The following is a 19,852-nucleotide window of genomic DNA, read 5'->3' on the forward strand; positions in this document are numbered from 1 at the left end:
GGCCTCAGCTATTCCAGTCAAAGGTGTCTACCGATTACTTTATTATTTAACACACAGGTTTAGCATGCATGATAGTGATTATATTTCATATGATGATATCACCATAATATGGGATACATCAGTAGATTATTATAAGCATAATTATAACTCATAAACACATTTACTTTCGATGTTAATACTTCATTGGGACTACACACATTTATATAATTAATTATACATTAATTATCCCAAGATCACGTTGCTCTGATTAAGGCTCAGATAGGATCGATTACCTGACCTCAGTCATATAATTTTCCCAATCCAAAACAATATAAATAGCAGTAGTAGTTCAGTGTAGGAACCTCGTCAAACTTTGATACAAAATCTTTCTCAATAAACAAAACCTACACAAGTTCTCACGAATCTTCGTTTCTAATTTCAAATCTTGAATTCTTCCTCTTAAAAACTTCTTCAACTTCAACCACCACAACACTCTCAGTAGATTCCAAGAATTATGAGAAGCTTACTCTATACTCTCTCAGAAATGAAAATCTACTAGAATTTTATAACTAAAGTTTTAAAATATATACTATATTTTAAAAAATAATAGTAGTTTAAAAATTCATGTACTCTTAAATAATATATTATGTTTAAAGAATAGATAGAGTTTTTCTTTAGATAAAAATGACAAAAAGAAAAGCATACATTTATATACATATATTTAAAGATGTTATAACTAGAGCTTTTAATATATTAAATACATAAAGTATTCCTTTTTTATGTACTTCTTTATATACTTCTTTATTTATTAGTTCTATGAATCAAGAAATAAAATAAAAATAAAGATACAATAAAATTCTAATTTAAAACACCTGCATTTGTTAAACGAATTATTAGAAGAGTAAGAATATCTAAAAAAGATATAGTCTTGCCATATTTAGAATATTTGATTAGATTAGATGCAAAAATAATCTGAAATTTTATAAATCATATTAGATATAATTTGAAATCTCATAAATAGTATCTACTCAAAAGTAAGGCTTATAGGTTAATATATGGCGTATTATTAGTCTAAAAGAAAGTTGTCAATCTACAACTCTGTTGTAGATCCAGAGTTATTGAATATTGATTTCTATTGGCTTAGAATAAAGTTGTAGGTTAGCACCTTTGCTGCAGATTTGTAGTTTAAGTGCTGCTATTTCCTACAATGATATTTTAATTTACTCAAACACTACAAGAAAAAAGTGGGAATTCTACTGAGGATTCAGCTGGAGATTTAACTTGAGATTAAGCTGGTGATTCTTGCAAATTGCAGTAGAATCTCCAGTTCCCTTTTAAGTAATTTACTTTAATTGTCATTAACTTATTGATGTTAGATTTTATTCACATCTTGCTATATTTATCTATCTGTCATAACCTTATTTTAATTAGTAAAACAAGAATAGAAAAAAATTCTATTAGAAAGAATGAAAGACAAAAGTTCTTAAATTAGTAATAAAATATTATTTTGGTTTTTATAATTATTTTAATTAGATAAAACACATTCTATTATAGTATAGTCAAAGCTCAGTTTAGTAATATTTGATTTCTTAATAATTGCAATTTATTAATATCTTTTCTAGCAATTTTATTTGTAGTTGCATAGAGCAAATCTGCAATATTGCTAAAAAACAAAGATCTTTAATCACTACAAGATGCAACCAGTCACTGTTGACACAGTTGTGGTGCAATCACCAACTGAGCCAAGGAACGAGAGAAATGCCATGTCCATAATAAAATATACAATTTGTCTCTTATACCTGTGTATCAAAGACCGCTTTCAATCTTTTACCTTATTTAATTACTCCTTGTACTCTTCTCCAAATTATCCTATCTTATTATTATCACCTCTTTTCTATGCTGATCTCAAATATGACAGCATCACATCAAGAGAAATTCTTGTATAAAAATAGTAATTTTGGGTCTCTGAGCCTAAAATAAGGGTTTTTTATCTGTAAAAGTTAATTTAGGCTGAAAACTGTTTCTTTTTTCAGAAAAATCTCAAAAACAATTTTTTTTTGAAGGGTTGGTACTTCTAAAATCAAAACTCGTTGTTACTTTTTGAGAAGCACCTAATAGAAATACTTAGAGCACCCGTAGAAGTGGTATTTCAATTAGCATTAAATTGAGTGCTCATAAGCCACATCTGAAGTTAAAAGAAGTACAAAAATGGAGGGTAAACTATCAGTTACATAATAAAATGAGCACTTAGATAATTATACTATATGGTACAGTCTTCTTCACTAGTAAAATTCATTATTATTAGATATTTTTCTTTTATTTCTAATATAAAAAATGGAAGTAATTCTTGCAAAAGAAGTGACAAGATCCAAACTTGAGGAGGTTGATGTGAGAAAGATGCTCACCTGAAGTCAGATGTAGCATGCATTCAATTTTATCATCTTCCAAATTGTAGTAATGTTCAATGGGCTGGCATTCAACTTTTGCCAAGTTCAGGTTAGGCAAGAAAAGCTGGTAATGCTGAATGCGCAAAACACTATTACTTTCTACAGTGGTCCCTCGATAATTTCACGCCCCTTTAATTTCACACTTCGATAATTTCAAGGCTCTGAAGACCCAACTCGAAAAATAGGGCTTAACTTTCACGATTCTCGTTAATTTCACTTTCACGAAATTTTTTGGCCTTGAATCCTTACAGAAAAAAAAATTAGCCAATCAGACGAGAGCAATATAGTTATAGCTTGGTTTAAATTTTTTTAATTCTAGCTTTTCACGATTTTGTAATTGACATCAATGTCAAGTGCGTTAAGTTTTCATGCCAAACACTGGGTTATCAAGTTGTCATCTAGCTTACTTTTTTTAAAAAATTTTTTTTTCATTTTTTTTTAGAAATAAAATAAAACTATATGTGCTATATTTTGATTAAGTTTCATTTATTAATTGTTTAGTAAAGATTATTCACTTGAAAAATATAAATATAATTCTAATTTGTTTGTTACAAAAGTTTTTATTGTAGATTTTATTATTTCTATCTGTCATTACTATTTATTGTTATTTGCAATTGTTACTATTTACAAACATATTACGAAATCAAGCTTTGACTGTACTTGGCTGCTAACTTTTTTTTTCTATTTTTAAATGAAGAAAAATATATTTCTTATAGAAAATTGTTTTTATTTTATTTGAAAAAGAATAAATTTTAAAAAGACTTAAAGAAGCTGGTTACTTTAGTTTGCTTTGAGTTCGCGGTTTTCTGGAACTTGTTTCTAAGGCCTTCAACCTTACTGACGAAGTCTCTGTCAATATCCTCGTCTTCCAAGATATCCAAAAGCGTGCAAACACACTCAAACTTTTCCGAAGCAGAATAAGTTCTCTTGAAAGGAACTGCTGATTCCACTTCAGCAATTTCTTCATTGCTGTTGTTGTTGGCTGCATTGTCGTCTGCATCATACTCTTTCATGACAATGTCAGTGATCTCATTCTCATTGATCACTCTATGAGTGCATTGTCTCTCATAGAGTGGATCTGATTCGCTGGTCAGACAATCTTCAAGAGACAGAAGACCTGATCCAGCAATCTTGTCCAGGGTTTCTTGTAAACCCTCAACGAGAACCTTTTTAGCCAGACTTTGCTGAATCATAGCCTGGTTTACATCTATAAATTATATTTAGAATATTAAGAAAGTGGAATTAAAAGATTATACTACTATTATGACCAATAAATTATCTTACTACTACCTTCACTATCTTTGTCTTCAATAAAGTGAAAGATTGTTGCATTCCAGCAGTTCTCAATAGTCTTTGCCGAGACAGATTCCCAAGCCTCTCTTATCCATTTCATGGCCCACAATTGATCAATTTCAAAGATTTTATCAATTGGCCCGATTTTATCTTGATTGCCATTTTGAATCATGCCAATATACTGATATGCCTTGGCATACTGTTTACGCTTGAAATAAGCCTTAAAAGCCCGAATGATACCACCATCCAATGGCTGAAGGTGGGAAGTGGTGTTTGGTGGCAAAAAAAGAAGCTCAACGTTTGTAGATGTATAATCAACTATATGACCAGAGAAATTGTCGAGAATCAAAAGAACTTTGCGCTTTTGAGCTTTCATGGCATGATCAAAGCAACGGAGGAAAACATGAAAGATCGATCTTGTCATCCAAGCATTGCTATTGTAATGATACATGGAGAATCCATGATCACTTGCTTCTTGCTTCTTGTTGTTCTTGTTGAAGCAGTTTGGTCTTCTTGCATGCCCAATCATCAGTACATTGGACCACTTGTCCATTCCGTCTGCATTACACAAGAGACCTACAGTCAGGCGCTTCTTGTTATCTTTCCAACCAGAAAATTTCTGGTGAGAAATTGTTGTTCTTGGTGGGGCAGCATAAAAGAGTGCTGTTTCATCAAAGTTATATATGTCACAAGCACTATATCCCTCTATCTTCTCTTTGATGGCAGCCTTGTCAATCTGAAGCGATTCTATATCAGTAGAACCAGCCTCACCATGAATTCGATTCATTTTAATGCAATGACGCTTTCCAAACTTCTCCATCCAGCCTTGAGAAGCACTAAAGTTTTTAACGCCTATTCTTTCAGCGAAAATAGTAGCTTTAGTCTTAATCAATTCCCAAGTGATGGGAATCTGATTATTTTCAGCAATGTTGATCCAAAGAATCACTGCTTCTTCAATTTGCTATAGTTGTGTGACAATATAATAAGGTTAATTTTATTTTTTATATGGAGCAAAAATGCATAATGTTGAGATATATTACATACAGGCCATTTCCCCTTTCTAACGCGCTTTCTGTTTTTTACGTCGGCTTGCATTATCAAGCTCTGGTCTCCTCTCTTCAAAATCTTTGAGATTGTAGAAGCATCAGGAGCTTTTTGAAGGCCAAAGGTTTCCTTTGCCCATTCAGCCAATTGGGGGTTACTCATAAATGGCTTTTTCTTTTTAATATCACAAATCTCAATGTGATTTGCAATATTAAGTGAAACGTTTTTTTTGCTCATTTTTATTGTTTAGTTCTGGATTTGATAGATTTCATTAAAGTATCAAAAAAAATTGAAAATGATATTAGATAAGCATTATATAATAAGCTAAAAGCATACCAAAAAGCTGTTATTATTTGATTGAATAAGAATTTGAAACAATAATTGGTTACGAGACAGGGGGGTAGAAAACAGTAATGCAGCCAGGGGTTATATTTAACTAGAATGAATTTAAACAGAGGATTGAAGCATATCAAATCATTACTTGATATATTTTTTTTCTATTAAAGAATAATGTAAACTCCGCCCATAGTTGGCGGAAAATATATACTCCGAACTCGTTAATTTCACTCTTCTATAATTTCAAGACACCTGGCCTTCCCTAGGCCTTGAAATTATCGAGGGACCACTGTACCGCCTTTCTAAAAAATAGCCTGTTAGCATTATTACTGTAAGAAAACATGACAGAGACACCAGCAACTATTTTTGTTTTCACGTGATTGTTATCTACAAATTCCTAGTGTTTGCCAAAGTAATTATTGGAAAATTTAGTTCCTTGATCATTAAGAAAGGCAAACATATCAGATTCACCTTTTACTTGAGTACCTGTAAATTTGTTAATCCATAAGCTTCCACTGGTAATATATCTGAGTATGTTCTGCTTTCCAAACTTAAGGGCAAGATCCCTGTTAGAGCATCCACAGCATTATATGTAACTAAAATAATTATGTAAAATAAAAAAATCGCATTTAAAAGAGATAATATAGACCATCCACAGTGGTCTGAGTAAAATTAGCAGTGTATGTAAAAAAGCCCTGTATGTTTTTGTGAATTGTTAAATTTAAAAAGATGGTAATTATTATTGAGAAATAATCAGTTAAAACTTTTAGTTGAGCAATTTGCTGGAGATGAAAAATCTAAATTTTCTATCTAAATTAACATTCTTGTTAAATTTACACAGACCGCTGTGAATGCTCTTATCAGCACAACGGTTTTAGTACACCAAATGAGTTCAGATGAACTTGTTGAATTGTTTACCCTTTTCAGTCTCAAAGTGGAAAGCACAATCAAACCTCTTGATGTCTTCCTTCAAGTGCAGCAGAAGGTGTGTCTTCAGGGTTAAGCTGAACTTGGTTTTGGCATATACATCATATTTGTACAAAGACAACAAGACAACGAGCAGTATTATCAACATTGTTGAGATATTGATCAAAATCAGAATCGACCTCTTGAATAAATAAAAGAGATGATAGAATGCAAAGTTCCATGAAGGGCTTAGCAATCATACTAACTTCAGTGTTAAGAATAGGTGGCAAGACTTGCACCAGAATCTTGAACTTCTTGTCAAGATAAGACTCACTATGTCTAAGCTTCTTTCTGAAAGTTCTTGTGAAGTTTCTGAACCCTTTTGCTTGCTTCAGCAAATCAGATAACTTTACTTGTGAAGCATTGTTGCCCTTTAAAACTTCCTTGAACAGATGATTAACAAGATATTTATAAACTCTAAGAGTCACAGTATGCAAAATCTCTACAGGTGTATCAAGAGCAAGATCAAAGGACTGCAAACACAGTAGGTCGTCAGTACCAGTATGACTATATTCAAGATCAGCAAGAATAATTGCCTTATTGGTAGCCTTTTTTGTTTTCAGATAGGGATTATTAGTATTTAGTAATATACTAGGAATTGCCTTCTCTTTACAAGTTGGATCAGCGGCTGTAATCTTATAATGTTCTTTTGTTTTGTGCTGGCAGTCACAAACCAAATACTCAGAATCGAAGTTGGTATCTCCTTATTTTATTCTACGGAGAGTTTGAATTAGTATTTAATTTAGTCCTGTGGCTTTCTAACTTTAATGACAGATAGTGGCTTTTGCATCCCACACATGGCATTTTTTTTCAACAAATAATCACTTCCCTCTTTCTTAAAAACAAACTTCAATTATGTCTAACAACAATATAAACAACACTATTTATGATATTTCCACCATTCAACAAGTCTTGATCAGCTTGCCTTTGGAAGGAATCAAGATGCTTCCTTTGAATTCGACAATATTAGTAAAAGCTAGTGAATGGGAAGAGTGTCTGGAGCGAATCAATGCCTTATGCTCAACAAAATGGAATAAAAAGCATAAATATTCTGGAAAAGGTTTAGTTTTTGGAGAGACTAAAAAATGCCACCGTGCTGGCCAATATATAACAAACTGTCAATTACGTCTTGCCCAGAAAGATACAAAGGCATACTCTTGTACAGCTGCCTTAAAAATCATACAGCATCTCAACAACCCCAATGTTGTTACATTTTGCCAAACAAGGGCACATGTAAACCATGTTCCTGGAGACTGGGACGAAGTCAGAACTCTTCCTTTGCCTTCTGAAGCCGTAAAGATTATTGAAGATCAGTTGAAAAGTGTCAGCAGCTGTAAAAGTACAAGAATTTCAGTTCTTAGACAGATTGATAGTTGGGGAGTTGGCGTTAGAAAGCCTAATTATGAAGAAATTTACAACAGAATGAGAAAGGTTTGTCAATGAATATAACAGAGCTTTCGTATTAAATTAATATTTATATATCAAATAAATACTTGTATATGAAATAGATGACTACTTTGTTATATATGTTTGCTTCTGATGAAAATGCACCTATTTCCATCTGGTTAAATGTAAAGCTAGCAGAACAAAACTATTGCATTTTTGAAATCAATCTTTCTGTTTATAATGACGGTAAAAAACAATTTGTCTTTGGATTTCAATCACCAATGCAAGTTTCAATCATGAGAATCTCGCAATCTTTTTGTCTCAATGCCACCCATTCCATTTTGTCCAGAAGCGACAAAGTATTATATACTTTGGTCACTCGCCATCCTCAAACAGGAAAGGGATTCCCTGTTGCATACATGGTGACAAACAACCAGACAGCCATACCCATCAAAATTTGGGTTGACTACCTGCGCATCAAGAGCAGCTTCGTACCAATGAATATCACCATTGACTGTAGCATTATGGAGGTTAATGCAATCAAAGAAGCATTACCTCATGCTACAATTCACTACTGTGATTTTCATGTTCTTTGCGCTTGGCAGCACAACCTTGACAGCAAGATTAAACTTAATGCCTCTTATACATCAGAACAACTTGGGAATTATAAGACTGCACTAAAGAACTACCTGAGACACATTCTCATTGAGTCCAATGAAGACGTGTTCCTAAGGGCAATTGAAGATTTTAAACTGATGGTTCAGGATCAATCTCAGTTTTTGAAATATTTTGAGAAGAAATGGACCGAGAACAAAGAATTGTTGCAAAGATGGGGGCGCCCATACGTTAGCCAACAACATCAGAGATATGTGACAAACAACTATGTAGAATCATGGCACAATCAACTCAAGACAATCTACTTTGGTCGTGCACGCATCAGAAGATTGGATCGACTGATTTTTATCTTGACAAATGATGTGGAGTTCTATTTTGAACAAGAGGTTGAGCGTATTCACTTCAACAATGGTAAGATAGGTCCCATTGATAATGAGTTAGCAAGAAATTCTTTTGTTGCTTCAAAAATCCAAAAAGACATGCTCCCTTCCATGATTCTCAACCCTTTGGGTGAGACTGGTAACAGCATGGATGATTATAATGGTGAGTGGCAAATAAGATCTTTTGTAACAGAAGATAAGTGGTATACCGTCAATATATCAAATGACTTGATACAAAGCTGCACCTGCCCGAACTTTCTGACCCACCAGATCTCATGCAAGCATTCACATTTGTTGAAGCGTTACTGTGGGGCAAAATTCAGCTTCATCGAGCAACGGGAGATAGCAGGAGTGGTATTGAACCAACAAGACGCTGTAAATGCAAACGAGAACGAAGTTGAGAAAGAAGTAGAAGAGGAATTAGAGAGAGGAGGTACTGCTGAAGATAGAGGTGTATATGTCTTTGACAAAATTGCAGCTTATTCTGCAACAATGCATCATGGCTTTGTAGATCTTCAAACTTTGAAGACAATTCCTGGCTTAGATCAAACAAAGGCAGATCTTATAAAAAGAGCACTCGCAGATACTGTGAGGTTGATGGATGAATATAGAAGTGAGAACCCTTCATATTTTAGAAACATGAATACTCAGAGATAATAATAAAAATAATAAATATATATCATTAAAAGATCTTAAAAATACAAGAAAAAATATTTCTGATTGATATAAACAAATACAATTCTAATTAAATTTACCAAAAGTAAAACCTGTCACTACCTCAACGGATTTTCAAAATTCAAACTCTCCGTAGAATAAAATAAGGAGATACATCCCAGAGTGCATCTGAAAAAAACTTTTCAGAAATTTCACTTTCGAACCCAGCCGGCGCGGTAGGTGCTCCTGACAAAAACAAAGAACCAGGTCTGGAAGCCTCCACTTGGGCTAGTAAAGCCAGTGTTTCTCTTCCTGTAACTGCCCCAAAAATATCTGCTGTTCCATCTGCTTGCCGTATTGCAGCTTCTGTCTGTATGTTTGCTCTTCCCTCTGGACCTTCTGGTTATGAATATATTTATATTCCACGATCAAGACGTCTTAAGTACAAAGAAGTCTGTTCCTCTCTCTGCACTCTTGGTGTGGATTCTTCTCGACTTTTGGACATTAACTTCCCAGCCAGAGGTGTCATTGGCGTCCTTGTTCATGTCCAGTATGCTGATGCCTTTAAGGCCAAACTGATAACTGCTTCTGTTGAGATTTTGGACGCATTTGATCCACTTGACCCTGATAATGTTGCTGATCCCAAGTATGCACCTCTGTCCACTCATGAACTTGCCAACACTGCTGCCGTGCTTTACCATGATAAATGTCTTCAGGCCCTCCAGTTCTTGCGCCCTCATGTTGCTATCCCAGTTGGTCACTTCTTTTGTGAGGAAGGGTGGATCAGTGAAGATGAAATACCCACACGCACCACTCTTACCAATGCCACTGGTGGGTCATTGTTCAAACGTCAGCACAGCTCATCAGTCACTATGTCTGAATGAGTAATCTCAATATCGGATTATGGAATGCCAATGGCCTGCAACCCAGAGCCATTCACGATACCCTTCAACACTGTCAATCCTTACATATGCTCTTCATTACAGAAACATGGCTCCTCTTTCCCTCACGTCTTCCCACATCATGGTCACAGATTCACTTGTATGGCTCTCCTGTAGCTGGCACCTATAGGGGCTCTATGGATGTTTCTGTTCTCATCTCACCTCACTGTCCTTATGCTGTCACTCAAATACCTATGCCCTCAAAATATGCTCTGGCCGTCAAAATTAGCTCACTCAGAATTGTATGCTCATATCTTCCACCAACTATGCCCACTCATGATGTCCTACATGTACTCTCTTCCATTCCTTTAACACATGATATCATTCTTTGTGGTGACTTCAATGCATGACTTGGCTCTGTTACTGGTGACTATGCATCAAATTCTCGTGGACTGGCACTATGTTCTTGGATAGAAGAGAGATCTCTATCAGTTGTAAATGCAGATCTTGCACCGTGCATACCAACATATATTTCTTTCCGCAACAACTATGAAATCAGCAGTATTATTGACCTTTTTATAACTAATATGCCACTCATCAATCCTTCTCTTCATATTGCTACTGACTTGTCCCTTGGATCAGATCATCGCCTTTTATCACTTTCCTTTACCTATGACCTACAGCACTCTACCAATATGTCACCACCATTACGCAAGACATGGAACCTCTCACGTCTCAATGAACCTGATGTCCATGCTCTTTATGCTCATATCTTCACTCAAAACTCAATCTCCCTCCTTTCCACCTTGCAAGAAATTGTACTGAATCCGCCACTCACCAAACCTGACATTGATGCTATAACTGATGAGTTCAATTCACTCATTTACAACTCACTAAATAGCTTAATTGGACATCGACCCTCTCGCCCCAACCATTGGAAATCCTTCTGGAATGTGGCATTACAAACAGCAGCAGATCATTGTAACAAATGTTACAAAAAATGGCGCCTAGCAATAGGTATTGACAAAGTTGTTTGGTGGACTAAACACAAGCATGCACAGACTGAATTCCGATCCCAAGTTCAGCAAGCCAAACGCCAGTCTTGGCATGTGTTTTGTCAGTCTATGGAACGTGATTTCAGCAAAGCAACGTCAAAAATAAAACAGTTAAAACGCCATAGACAGCCACAACATACCTTCCAGCATGACGATGGACCAGCCGTAGCAGCAGCAACAATTTGTGACCATTTGGCAACAGTATATAGTGGACATATACTTCCAGCAACCCAACCACCAGCACCAACAATGACTTATAACAGTGTGCCTTTTGCCTCTGATGACTCTCCATTTAACTCATCAATTGTGGAGGAATTCATGCAATTTATGCCTAACCACAAGGCACCAGGGCCTGATTATATCAGAGTTGAAATACTAAAACCTGTAAAAATACATGTCTCACCCATTCTTGCTTTATTATTTACAGTTTGCTGGCAATGGTCATATGTTCCAAGTTTGTGGTGCCAAGCCCAGGTCTTCCCAATCTTCAAGAAGGGTAGTCCAACTGACCCGGCAAACTACTGGCCAATCTCCTTGACCTCTGTACTGCGTAAGCTTTTTGAGATGTGTATAGCCCCCCAGTTGCACAAGTACTCTCCTCCTTTGGATGTGACTCAAGGTGGTTTTCGTCCTCGCCGTGGTGCTTTGGATCAAGCTCTCTGTCTCCATGATCTGACAAAAGCCTATTATCACCGTCATAAGCACTACCCTGTTGTTGCATTTCTGGATATCAAGGCTGCCTATGATACAGTAGATCGACGAATCATCTGGCACGCTCTTCAAAAACGTTGTACTCCACCTGCACTTTTGGGTCTCTTGGTTAACATGTTTGACACTGCAAAAGAAGGGCCAATTCAGTATACTAAATCTTGACCAAATACTGTCTGAATGAATAAAATTCAGCATGAATTCGATCGGAATTTATGATGCCAATTTTTTAAAATTCGTGAGCTAAATGAATACAATTAGTATACTGAATTTTAGGAACACAAAAAGAAAAAGTTTGATATACTTTTATGTAATATATTTTGGTTGTGAAAATATAGACGCGCTTTTATCAGACCACAGATTTTTCATTTTATATTGGTTTTGGGTTTTTTTTCAAATACAGCATATAGCATTCAACATCTTTTTATTACTATATATGGGTTGTTAAAGAAGAGATTTGGTCAAGATTTGGTCAAGATTTAGTCAAGATTTACAGGTTTATGGGTCATTTTAAAGGTTTTTATTGGTTTGAAAAATTTTTCTTATTGTTTCTAGCTATTTCTATTTGTCTACATCACTAATCGTCTCCTGTTGCAATTGGGTAGAAACATCACACTCATGATAACGTCATTTATTTTAGTGGATATTGTATTATTCCTTTCGTATATCCATTGGTCCACCTCTGGTGCAATCGACTCCTACTGTATTCCATTGCTTGCTGTGGCATGCTTTCTTGGCCTGTTTGTTTACTTTTATAAAAAATAATTATAGGGTGGATTAGAAAGAATGTTCTAGGTATATTTATTTGAGAGCAACAGATTATTTAAAAAATATAAATGTACTTACAATAAAGTTAAACACGAGAACAGATGGATGTCTTTAACATAAAGATATATATATCAACGTTTTGGATAAATGTCTCAATTATAGTAATATTGTCTATAAAAATAATAACTTTTGTTAATACAATGCAAAGTAAATAAGACTATGATTTGCTTACCAGACAGTTCAGAAAACAGAAGAGTTGACAAACAGAAAATACAATGACCACTGGAAAAAAGTAGAAAAATACTGACGTGTATATATGGGCAAACGGTACTGGAATAACGTGATATATCATAGTTGATATTTTTTTCCACTAGGTTTTAAGGTCATCTAGCACTGTATGTGCGAGACTTACAAACACTACAGTATATGTAGATGGGGGGTTCCGCAAGTAAGGTTTGGTAGCACTTTTGATATACTCGTTATGCTTAATAAATAAATAAAAATATTTAAAACTACGGATTTATCTCGGTATTCTTGACACAGAACAGGAAAGGTCAAAGACGGATTACATCATGTATATTGCTCCAATGGTTTATCTGTACTACACCTCACCTTTACTGACCACCTTTACTGACCACCTATACTGACAGTTCTTTAAAACCTCCAATCATCAACAGCATAAAAACACGTCTTTAAAATTATGGACCAGTAATATGTTCTTTATTTATTTGGTTTCCCATTCTTGTTAGGTTGGTAATGGTTTACGCTTTTATTTTTATTGGAAAGAATAGAATGTTTCTAGGTTTCAAATCTAATAAAGCTATTCTATATCCTCAGCTACTTCTTGCTTGGCAAGCTTGTTATATTTGGGATGAAAAATTTTCTACAAAAAACAAATACCTGAAGAAAATGAGGTGCTCGTTACCTTTTTTTAGGGGTAAGAGCAGTACTCTTTGAGAATAGATAAAACATTAGTGATGGGAGTGCGTGCGTGTTTTATACTGCAAATTTTATGGACTAATTAATACTTACATTGGAAGTACCCAGTACAAATGGACAAAGAAATAAAACATTTACAGTAAAGCACGGGATTATGATTTCTTTGACTATAAAACGATAGGAAAGAATTAATTTTTGTGAATTGCGTGATAGAATGATTGATTTACATACCAAAGGCAAAGAATTTCTTTGCAGACCAAGATATTATCTGTAAAGTGGTAATATCGTCTCTAGTAGAGAATATACATTAATATACAGTATAAATAATATTATTGTATTTATAGAAGTAAATAAAAGGCTTACCATGGCAATGACGGTAGCATGGGATGGAAGTTCTTGAGGAATGGCACGTTCGTAAGAGGGATGTTCATCTATAATAGAAATTATATTCAGTTAGATAAATATTAAAAAGAAATAGATTAAAATAAAATAGAATATTACCGTGTCAATATCCGTGTTTGATTGTAGAGAGTATTTTTGGCGATGTGGCCTATATTAAAGAAAGAAAAAAGTCAGAATGATTGTATGGAATGATGGCATAAAGTATATTTACTAACCCTGGCTAATCCGGATGACTGTTGTGAAGATGGCGCATCAGAATGAGACGAAGAGTGAGTTTCTATGACATTAAAATATATTGTTATTTTTTAGTTATACATGAAGAAGTATATATTTCTTTTAAAACAAAGAAAGTGCCTTACCATAAAACCTTGCGAGTGTAAAGAGTGAAGAGAGAGAAACAGAGAGAATACCTATGACAGACAAAAAAATTAATTCTTTTGTTCTTTGTAAAGAAGTATTTTGAACCAAAAACAATCTTACCAGAAAAATTTGCAAATATAACAAGAATTGAAAAGAGAGAGAAAAGAGGGAAATAACAAAAAACGAATAAAAAAAGTAAAAAAAAAAATCTTAAAAAAAAAAGAAAAAAGTGTGTTTAAAACAAAAGGCTAAAATGATTTCATCAAGTCCCAAAGCAATATGAAAACCGATTTACATCCCAGTCATTACAAGAAGTATTAATAGAGATTCATATATCAAATATATTTTGAATATATATAATAATCATACCTTTCATATAATACACTTTCCCTTGCTCTTACTCTCTTGCTACTTACTACACTTATACTCCCAAATCAATACACTTGTTCTAACAATTCAAGTATGTAAACTTGATACGATTTATTTTTAATTAAATTTACATAAATTTAATTGTAGAATGACAGCAATAATAATAATATAATCTGAAACTAATCATTATAACCTTTCATTTTATTATATTCTGTAGACAATGACTAACACAAGACGTGAACGCGCAATTGCCCTTCGTCCTGTTGAGATTACCAATCAGCAGCTTATGGAAATACTTTCTACTGTGAGAGCTGATATGTCTACCGTAAAAGGACAGATCGGCAATGTTGAGCAAACTCTGACCAACATGAATGGCAGAATTGGCGTTCTTGCCACCACCAGCACCAACACCATCAGTGCCATAGATAGTTTGGCCAGAACTCCCCTTGCTGCTCCTGTGAGAGCCAAACTCACTGTTGCTGCACCTGTTGTCATCTCCAACCATGAGCCTACCCGTGAAGAATCTAATGCAGTTTATGTGAGTAACATATTATAAAATATTTTATCAATTCATTTTCTCATGATTTATTTATCAGGCTCATATTCACAACCTTATGTGGAAACCCAAACTTAGCTTGAGAACGCCAGAAAATATCCTGGCCAACAACCTCAAGCCCAGATGGGATACAAATGTTGCTTTCAACAAATCTCCCAACAGGGAGATAGCCGAGAGACTTCTTTCTAACCTTGAGCGCAGGTTTGGTTCCTCTAGTATGAGACGGAGTGACCTCCGAAAGAGGTTGCACACCAACTTCACTAGTAGAACCCGTCGTGAGAGAATGTCTGATGATGAGATAGCGGAAACAAACGCTCTTACACGAAGAGCAGCCCGTGCAGATGATGTGAGTATTATGCTAATATATATAGTTTATAGTTGAAAATTAAAAATAAAAATAACAAATTAACAAAACTTATTACTAGAATGAGTGTCGCCATGTACTGGCCTACAAAGACAATAAGGAGGCAATTGATCTTGTAATGCTCAGAGACTGTGCCAACACTCTCCAAAAAGCAGTAATGTCAGATGGAGAGTCTGCCGATGAAATGGATGAGGATGGCATAAAACATGTCATTCATATTGTACAACCAGGCTGGAGAAGCGATGAGGTAGATTAATTTGGAGTAATACGTTTGTATTGGTGTATTATTATATTGAGTGAATTATTAACGAATGTATTTCAGTGCAACCGTTTCATTGCACTTGTTGACACTTATGCTGTCCAGGCCATGGGGTCAAGTGCTAATCAAAGGATCCGTAGGATCACTACTAGTGTGTCCAACTCAGCAGTCCCAGATAACATTAGCCCCAATTTTCCTCGGTGGGCTCTTAGAGACGGGCTCTAAATAAAAAAAAATGTTTCTCTCTTTTTATCTACGTATTACTTTTTACATACACAATACTATCAATATATATAGGGAATTTGTTCTGTTTTTTTTTGTATAAGAAAAGGAAATTCAAGTGGGGGTTTTTTTTTATTTTAAGCATAAAGCTTTTTTGGCAAAGCAATTACTAACATCTTACTAACATTTCTACTTGTAGTAATCCTGGCTGTAGCAATCTCTAAAAAGATGCGGTGCACAGGTACAATGCAATGGCGACTATCGGGGGAGAAGGTGGGGAGACAAAACTCAAGACCGTCATCCTCACGCGATCTATCAGAGGAAGTATTAAACCACTTGATATATGCAAATACATGTCGATGATCATGAACCATGCGAGTCAGGTGGAGATTGCTGTTAGAAGGGTGTATAAAGGAGTGTGTGAAGAGATACTGTATTTGTCCAGCATAGGCTAGGGTATTTCTACCGTCACTACCAACAAACATTACGTGGACAAGAGAACCACAACTAGCTGAACCGTTTTTACCACGGTACTGTTGACCAAGTAAGTCAATGAACTTCAACTTTGTGATTTCATTGTCAACAAAGGAGTTTGTGAGCGTGGCATATTGGTAACTGACAAGGTCGGGAAGATCATAGGATGTTTTGTAGTGCTGAAGCAGATGGGCATAGTCGGTTTCATCCATCAGTGATGATTTTTTTAGCTGAAGAGGAAAAGTCGAAGGAGGGAGAGGTTCGTTACCCTTTGGAGGAAGATGTGGGTTGGACGATGCTAGTAAGAATGATTGCAATCGGAATGGACGGGAGGAGAGAGTAATGACTGTGGTGGTAGGTGTGAATTTCGGAGAAAGCTTTGAGAGAATGTTGAAAAAGGGGACGTGGCTAGAACTTTTCAGAACAGCATTGGCATAGTCACCCTTGAATGCGTTTTGAACAAAACTTCTCATATATGTTGCCTCAAAACTATCTTTTCCGTTTGTCTTTATATGCTTCAACAGGCCATTGTATCTCTCAAACCCAAAGAGCCAGTAACCGTACACAGGTCCAAAATCACGAATGGTCTCACGAAGGTGGAGGTGCAGGTGCATGTTGCAGGTGAGGATGGTGGGAGTGTAGAGTTCGGTAGCCTTTTTGCAAAACATTTCCAGATAGTCGTGGGCGCTGTTCACTTCATCAAATGTGATGCTTGGCTTGATAAGATAGCGGCATGCACGGACGAAATTCATCCAGTTGTTGTACATTTCAAATGGTAGAACACCATGCAGCAGAACAGGAGAATACACCAATACCCAGGATTTCCAGTCGTCAGCTTTCATGTAAGGAAAGCCTTTTCCAATCTTCGATGTCAGCTTTGTATAATCCCTCGGAAGGACCATTGTCTCTGCGATTTTTTCCATGGCAGCAAACTCTTTGGCTCCAATCGTTTTCTTATCGACCCACCGGTCCATCATTCTCTTGGGCGTCCCCAGGAATAAATTATGCATGGGATCAATGATCGTTCCACGTACTAGATCAAAGTATCCAAGGCGTTGCAACTGCGACCATCGAACACCATATTCGACCTCCAGCTGGTGCCTTTCTGAGGGTGTACTCGCACTCTTCCACTCCTCAGCATGCAACCTGTTCTCTACACCGCTACGAATATTCCAAAGCGAATAATCGAATCCACTGAAGTCCACCTGATTTGTGTTGGGCAATCTGGGGAACTGGGTTGTACACTTGTAACACGCACATGTACTATTGTGGGCTGTAAATCCACTTGTTTTCCTGGCAGCAGGGATGTCACACGCAACCATCAGCAAGGCAGCACGGACATTAGCACCAGAAGGGCACTCGTAGGTCGGGACTCGCATTCCAACATACAACTGCTTCATCTCGTCTACCATGGGCTTGAGATAGTTATTTATCTCCTCGCATCTTGGCTCCTTGGGACCAGGCATCAAACCAACCAGAATTGTGTTCTCAGGCTTGATCCGTACCTCTCGAGGCAGATTATTTACAACCAAGTAAATTGCACCAGAAGAGTAACTAACTCCATCGAACGGCTGGAACCAGTCTATGTTGAGTGTCAACATCAATGAGCGAGGACAAGCAACAAACAAGACACCACTTGCATCCTTCAGCTCTTTCCACATTGCTCCATCGTATACGTCGCACATAGTATTGACAATCTTAAGCTCCGTGTTCCAGTGACGGATTTGCTCTTCAAAACCAGGACGAAGGAAAAGAACAGACAAAGCTTGCTTGAGGGACTGGTACAAGTATGCTCGCTTTGATACCAGTGCACCTGAAGTTGACTCTTTCATCAACTTACAACCACAAGGAGAGCGTGCACCAACATTTGTGAAAACACAATGGGGAGGTACGGACATGTTTTCTTCATAGATGCAATGGCAGTTTGGACATGACACAAATCGCTTGATGCCTTTGGTGATAGACGAAAAGCTAGTCATTTTATGTAGCCCAGCCAGACTTTCGGGAAGTTAGAAATCTTGTCCATAAATCTTCAAGAGCTCGTTGATGAACTCAATCAAGACAACAGAACCCTTATTGACCACGTAACGAGATGCAAACAGTACTGTAAAAGTAGCAATAAATCTGTGCACTGGATTCTCGGGCATACCAGAAGCAGTAAAAGGGTCTTTTTTTTTAAAAAAAAAATTAACACACATTTTTTTAGTTTTTTTTTATGTATTTAAAACTGACCCTCATTGTTAAACTCTTCAACATAAATCTCGGCAGTGTCTTCTTCGCCATTGTCATCACTGTCATTGTCATCGGTCGTGTCAGACTCATCACCATTGTAGTCATTACCAACAAAGACGTCATTGTCAAACGTTGAGACGGCATCCAAAATAGGTGAGTTGGCCTGACCGTCCATTGCTTCCACAGAATCGGATTGATACGTCGGGATTACTACAAATATGGAATATAATAGTTTATTATTAGTTTTTCTTCTGTGTTTCATATAAAAAATGTCTTACTTTCAGTATCTACTTCCATGCTTCTCTTTTCAGCTATGTTTTTTAAAATAATAAAAAAATAAAAATAAAAGCAATTATTACTCGGTAGACAGATAACAGCACTGAATAAATTATACAACTCTTGAATATCTTAGTACCTTCAAATCTAGCTCTTTTATTATGATGCTGAGCAGTATGTCTCGATACTCGGGAAACTCCTTGATCATTATTATTGCATCTGGTGCAGTGGCAATCAGTGTTGTGCATTTGAATAGAAGGAAACATAGTGTATGTATTTTGAATTATAAAATAAAAAAGGAAACAAGAGTGCTACAAATATTTCATTTGATACGGTTTTATAGTAAACCAAAACGTATTTTTTATTTTATTTTTATTTTATTTTATTTAAGCCAATAGAATACATCAAAACTACACCCCCAACTTGATGAAAAAAAACTGCTGAGATGAAAAAAAATCCTGACATATCCACTATGATCCGACTACCTGGACAATATGTTAATTGTCCTTATTTTTCTAGTGGACATTGTCTATAAAATATAATCTTTTATTAGAATGAAATAAAGAGTATTAGACTATTTTTTGCTTACTAATTATTCAATACAGTAAAAGAGGCGTCATGCGGGAAATGGAGATATTATCTGTAAAATAATTTCTTTTCATTAGAATTACATACAAAGAAATAGAATGATTATTTGCTTACTTGTCTGTCTGTAGAGAATAAGAGTTGGTATATAATCAAAAAAAGAGGACCAAGATAAAGACTAGTGACTATAGAGTGTATTGTATACATAAGAAAAATAATAAATACAAGTTGTATCTTGAAGATGTATGTTAATATTTATACAACGTACCATTTTGTAAACCCTCCCAAGATATATGTCTTTG

The 19,852-nt window shown here is 35.6% G+C and overlaps 6 protein-coding genes across 6 annotated transcripts; 2 read left to right on the forward strand and 4 right to left on the reverse strand.

Moving 5' to 3' along the window:
• Positions 1 to 3,687: 3,687 nt before the first annotated feature.
• On the reverse strand, positions 3,688 to 4,605 carry PHYBLDRAFT_26665 (Homeodomain-like DNA binding domain-containing transcription factor; the record flags this gene model as incomplete). Its single annotated transcript, XM_018439896.1, has 1 exon — positions 3,688 to 4,605. A coding segment is annotated over one exon (918 nt), but the record flags the coding sequence as incomplete, so codon positions are not given.
• A 968-nt stretch (positions 4,606 to 5,573) lies between these two features.
• Positions 5,574 to 6,864, reverse strand: PHYBLDRAFT_73168 (hypothetical protein; the record flags this gene model as incomplete). Its single annotated transcript, XM_018442796.1, has 4 exons — positions 5,574 to 5,695; positions 6,018 to 6,108; positions 6,140 to 6,612; positions 6,828 to 6,864. 4 exons carry the CDS (start codon positions 6,862 to 6,864, stop codon positions 5,574 to 5,576), a joined length of 723 nt encoding a protein of 240 aa, XP_018284197.1.
• A 2,410-nt stretch (positions 6,865 to 9,274) lies between these two features.
• Positions 9,275 to 10,391, forward strand: PHYBLDRAFT_73706 (hypothetical protein; the record flags this gene model as incomplete). Its single annotated transcript, XM_018442902.1, has 2 exons — positions 9,275 to 9,949; positions 10,087 to 10,391. Coding segments are annotated over 2 exons (980 nt in total), but the record flags the coding sequence as incomplete, so codon positions are not given.
• Positions 10,392 to 13,332: 2,941 nt separating this feature from the next.
• Positions 13,333 to 14,589, reverse strand: PHYBLDRAFT_175456 (hypothetical protein; the record flags this gene model as incomplete). Its single annotated transcript, XM_018437490.1, has 6 exons — positions 13,333 to 13,395; positions 13,545 to 13,618; positions 13,683 to 13,719; positions 13,815 to 13,882; positions 14,065 to 14,130; positions 14,583 to 14,589. 6 exons carry the CDS (start codon positions 14,587 to 14,589, stop codon positions 13,333 to 13,335), a joined length of 315 nt encoding a protein of 104 aa, XP_018284199.1.
• Positions 14,590 to 14,802: 213 nt separating this feature from the next.
• PHYBLDRAFT_152729 (hypothetical protein) lies at positions 14,803 to 15,986 on the forward strand (the record flags this gene model as incomplete). The annotated part of the gene is made up of 4 exons (XM_018432981.1): positions 14,803 to 15,120; positions 15,179 to 15,484; positions 15,564 to 15,749; positions 15,825 to 15,986. 4 exons carry the CDS (start codon positions 14,803 to 14,805, stop codon positions 15,984 to 15,986), a joined length of 972 nt encoding a protein of 323 aa, XP_018284200.1.
• Positions 15,987 to 16,120: 134 nt separating this feature from the next.
• On the reverse strand, positions 16,121 to 19,231 carry PHYBLDRAFT_175458 (hypothetical protein; the record flags this gene model as incomplete). Its single annotated transcript, XM_018437491.1, has 6 exons — positions 16,121 to 17,518; positions 18,298 to 18,408; positions 18,539 to 18,624; positions 18,690 to 18,899; positions 18,968 to 19,000; positions 19,105 to 19,231. The coding sequence occupies 6 exons, from the start codon at positions 19,229 to 19,231 to the stop codon at positions 16,121 to 16,123; spliced, it is 1,965 nt and encodes a 654-aa protein (XP_018284201.1).
• Between the last annotated feature and the right edge of the window lie 621 nt (positions 19,232 to 19,852).

This window comes from Phycomyces blakesleeanus (genome assembly GCF_001638985.1).
Source record: "Phycomyces blakesleeanus NRRL 1555(-) unplaced genomic scaffold PHYBLscaffold_38, whole genome shotgun sequence".
Taxonomy (NCBI): Eukaryota; Fungi; Mucoromycota; class Mucoromycetes; order Mucorales; family Phycomycetaceae; genus Phycomyces; species Phycomyces blakesleeanus.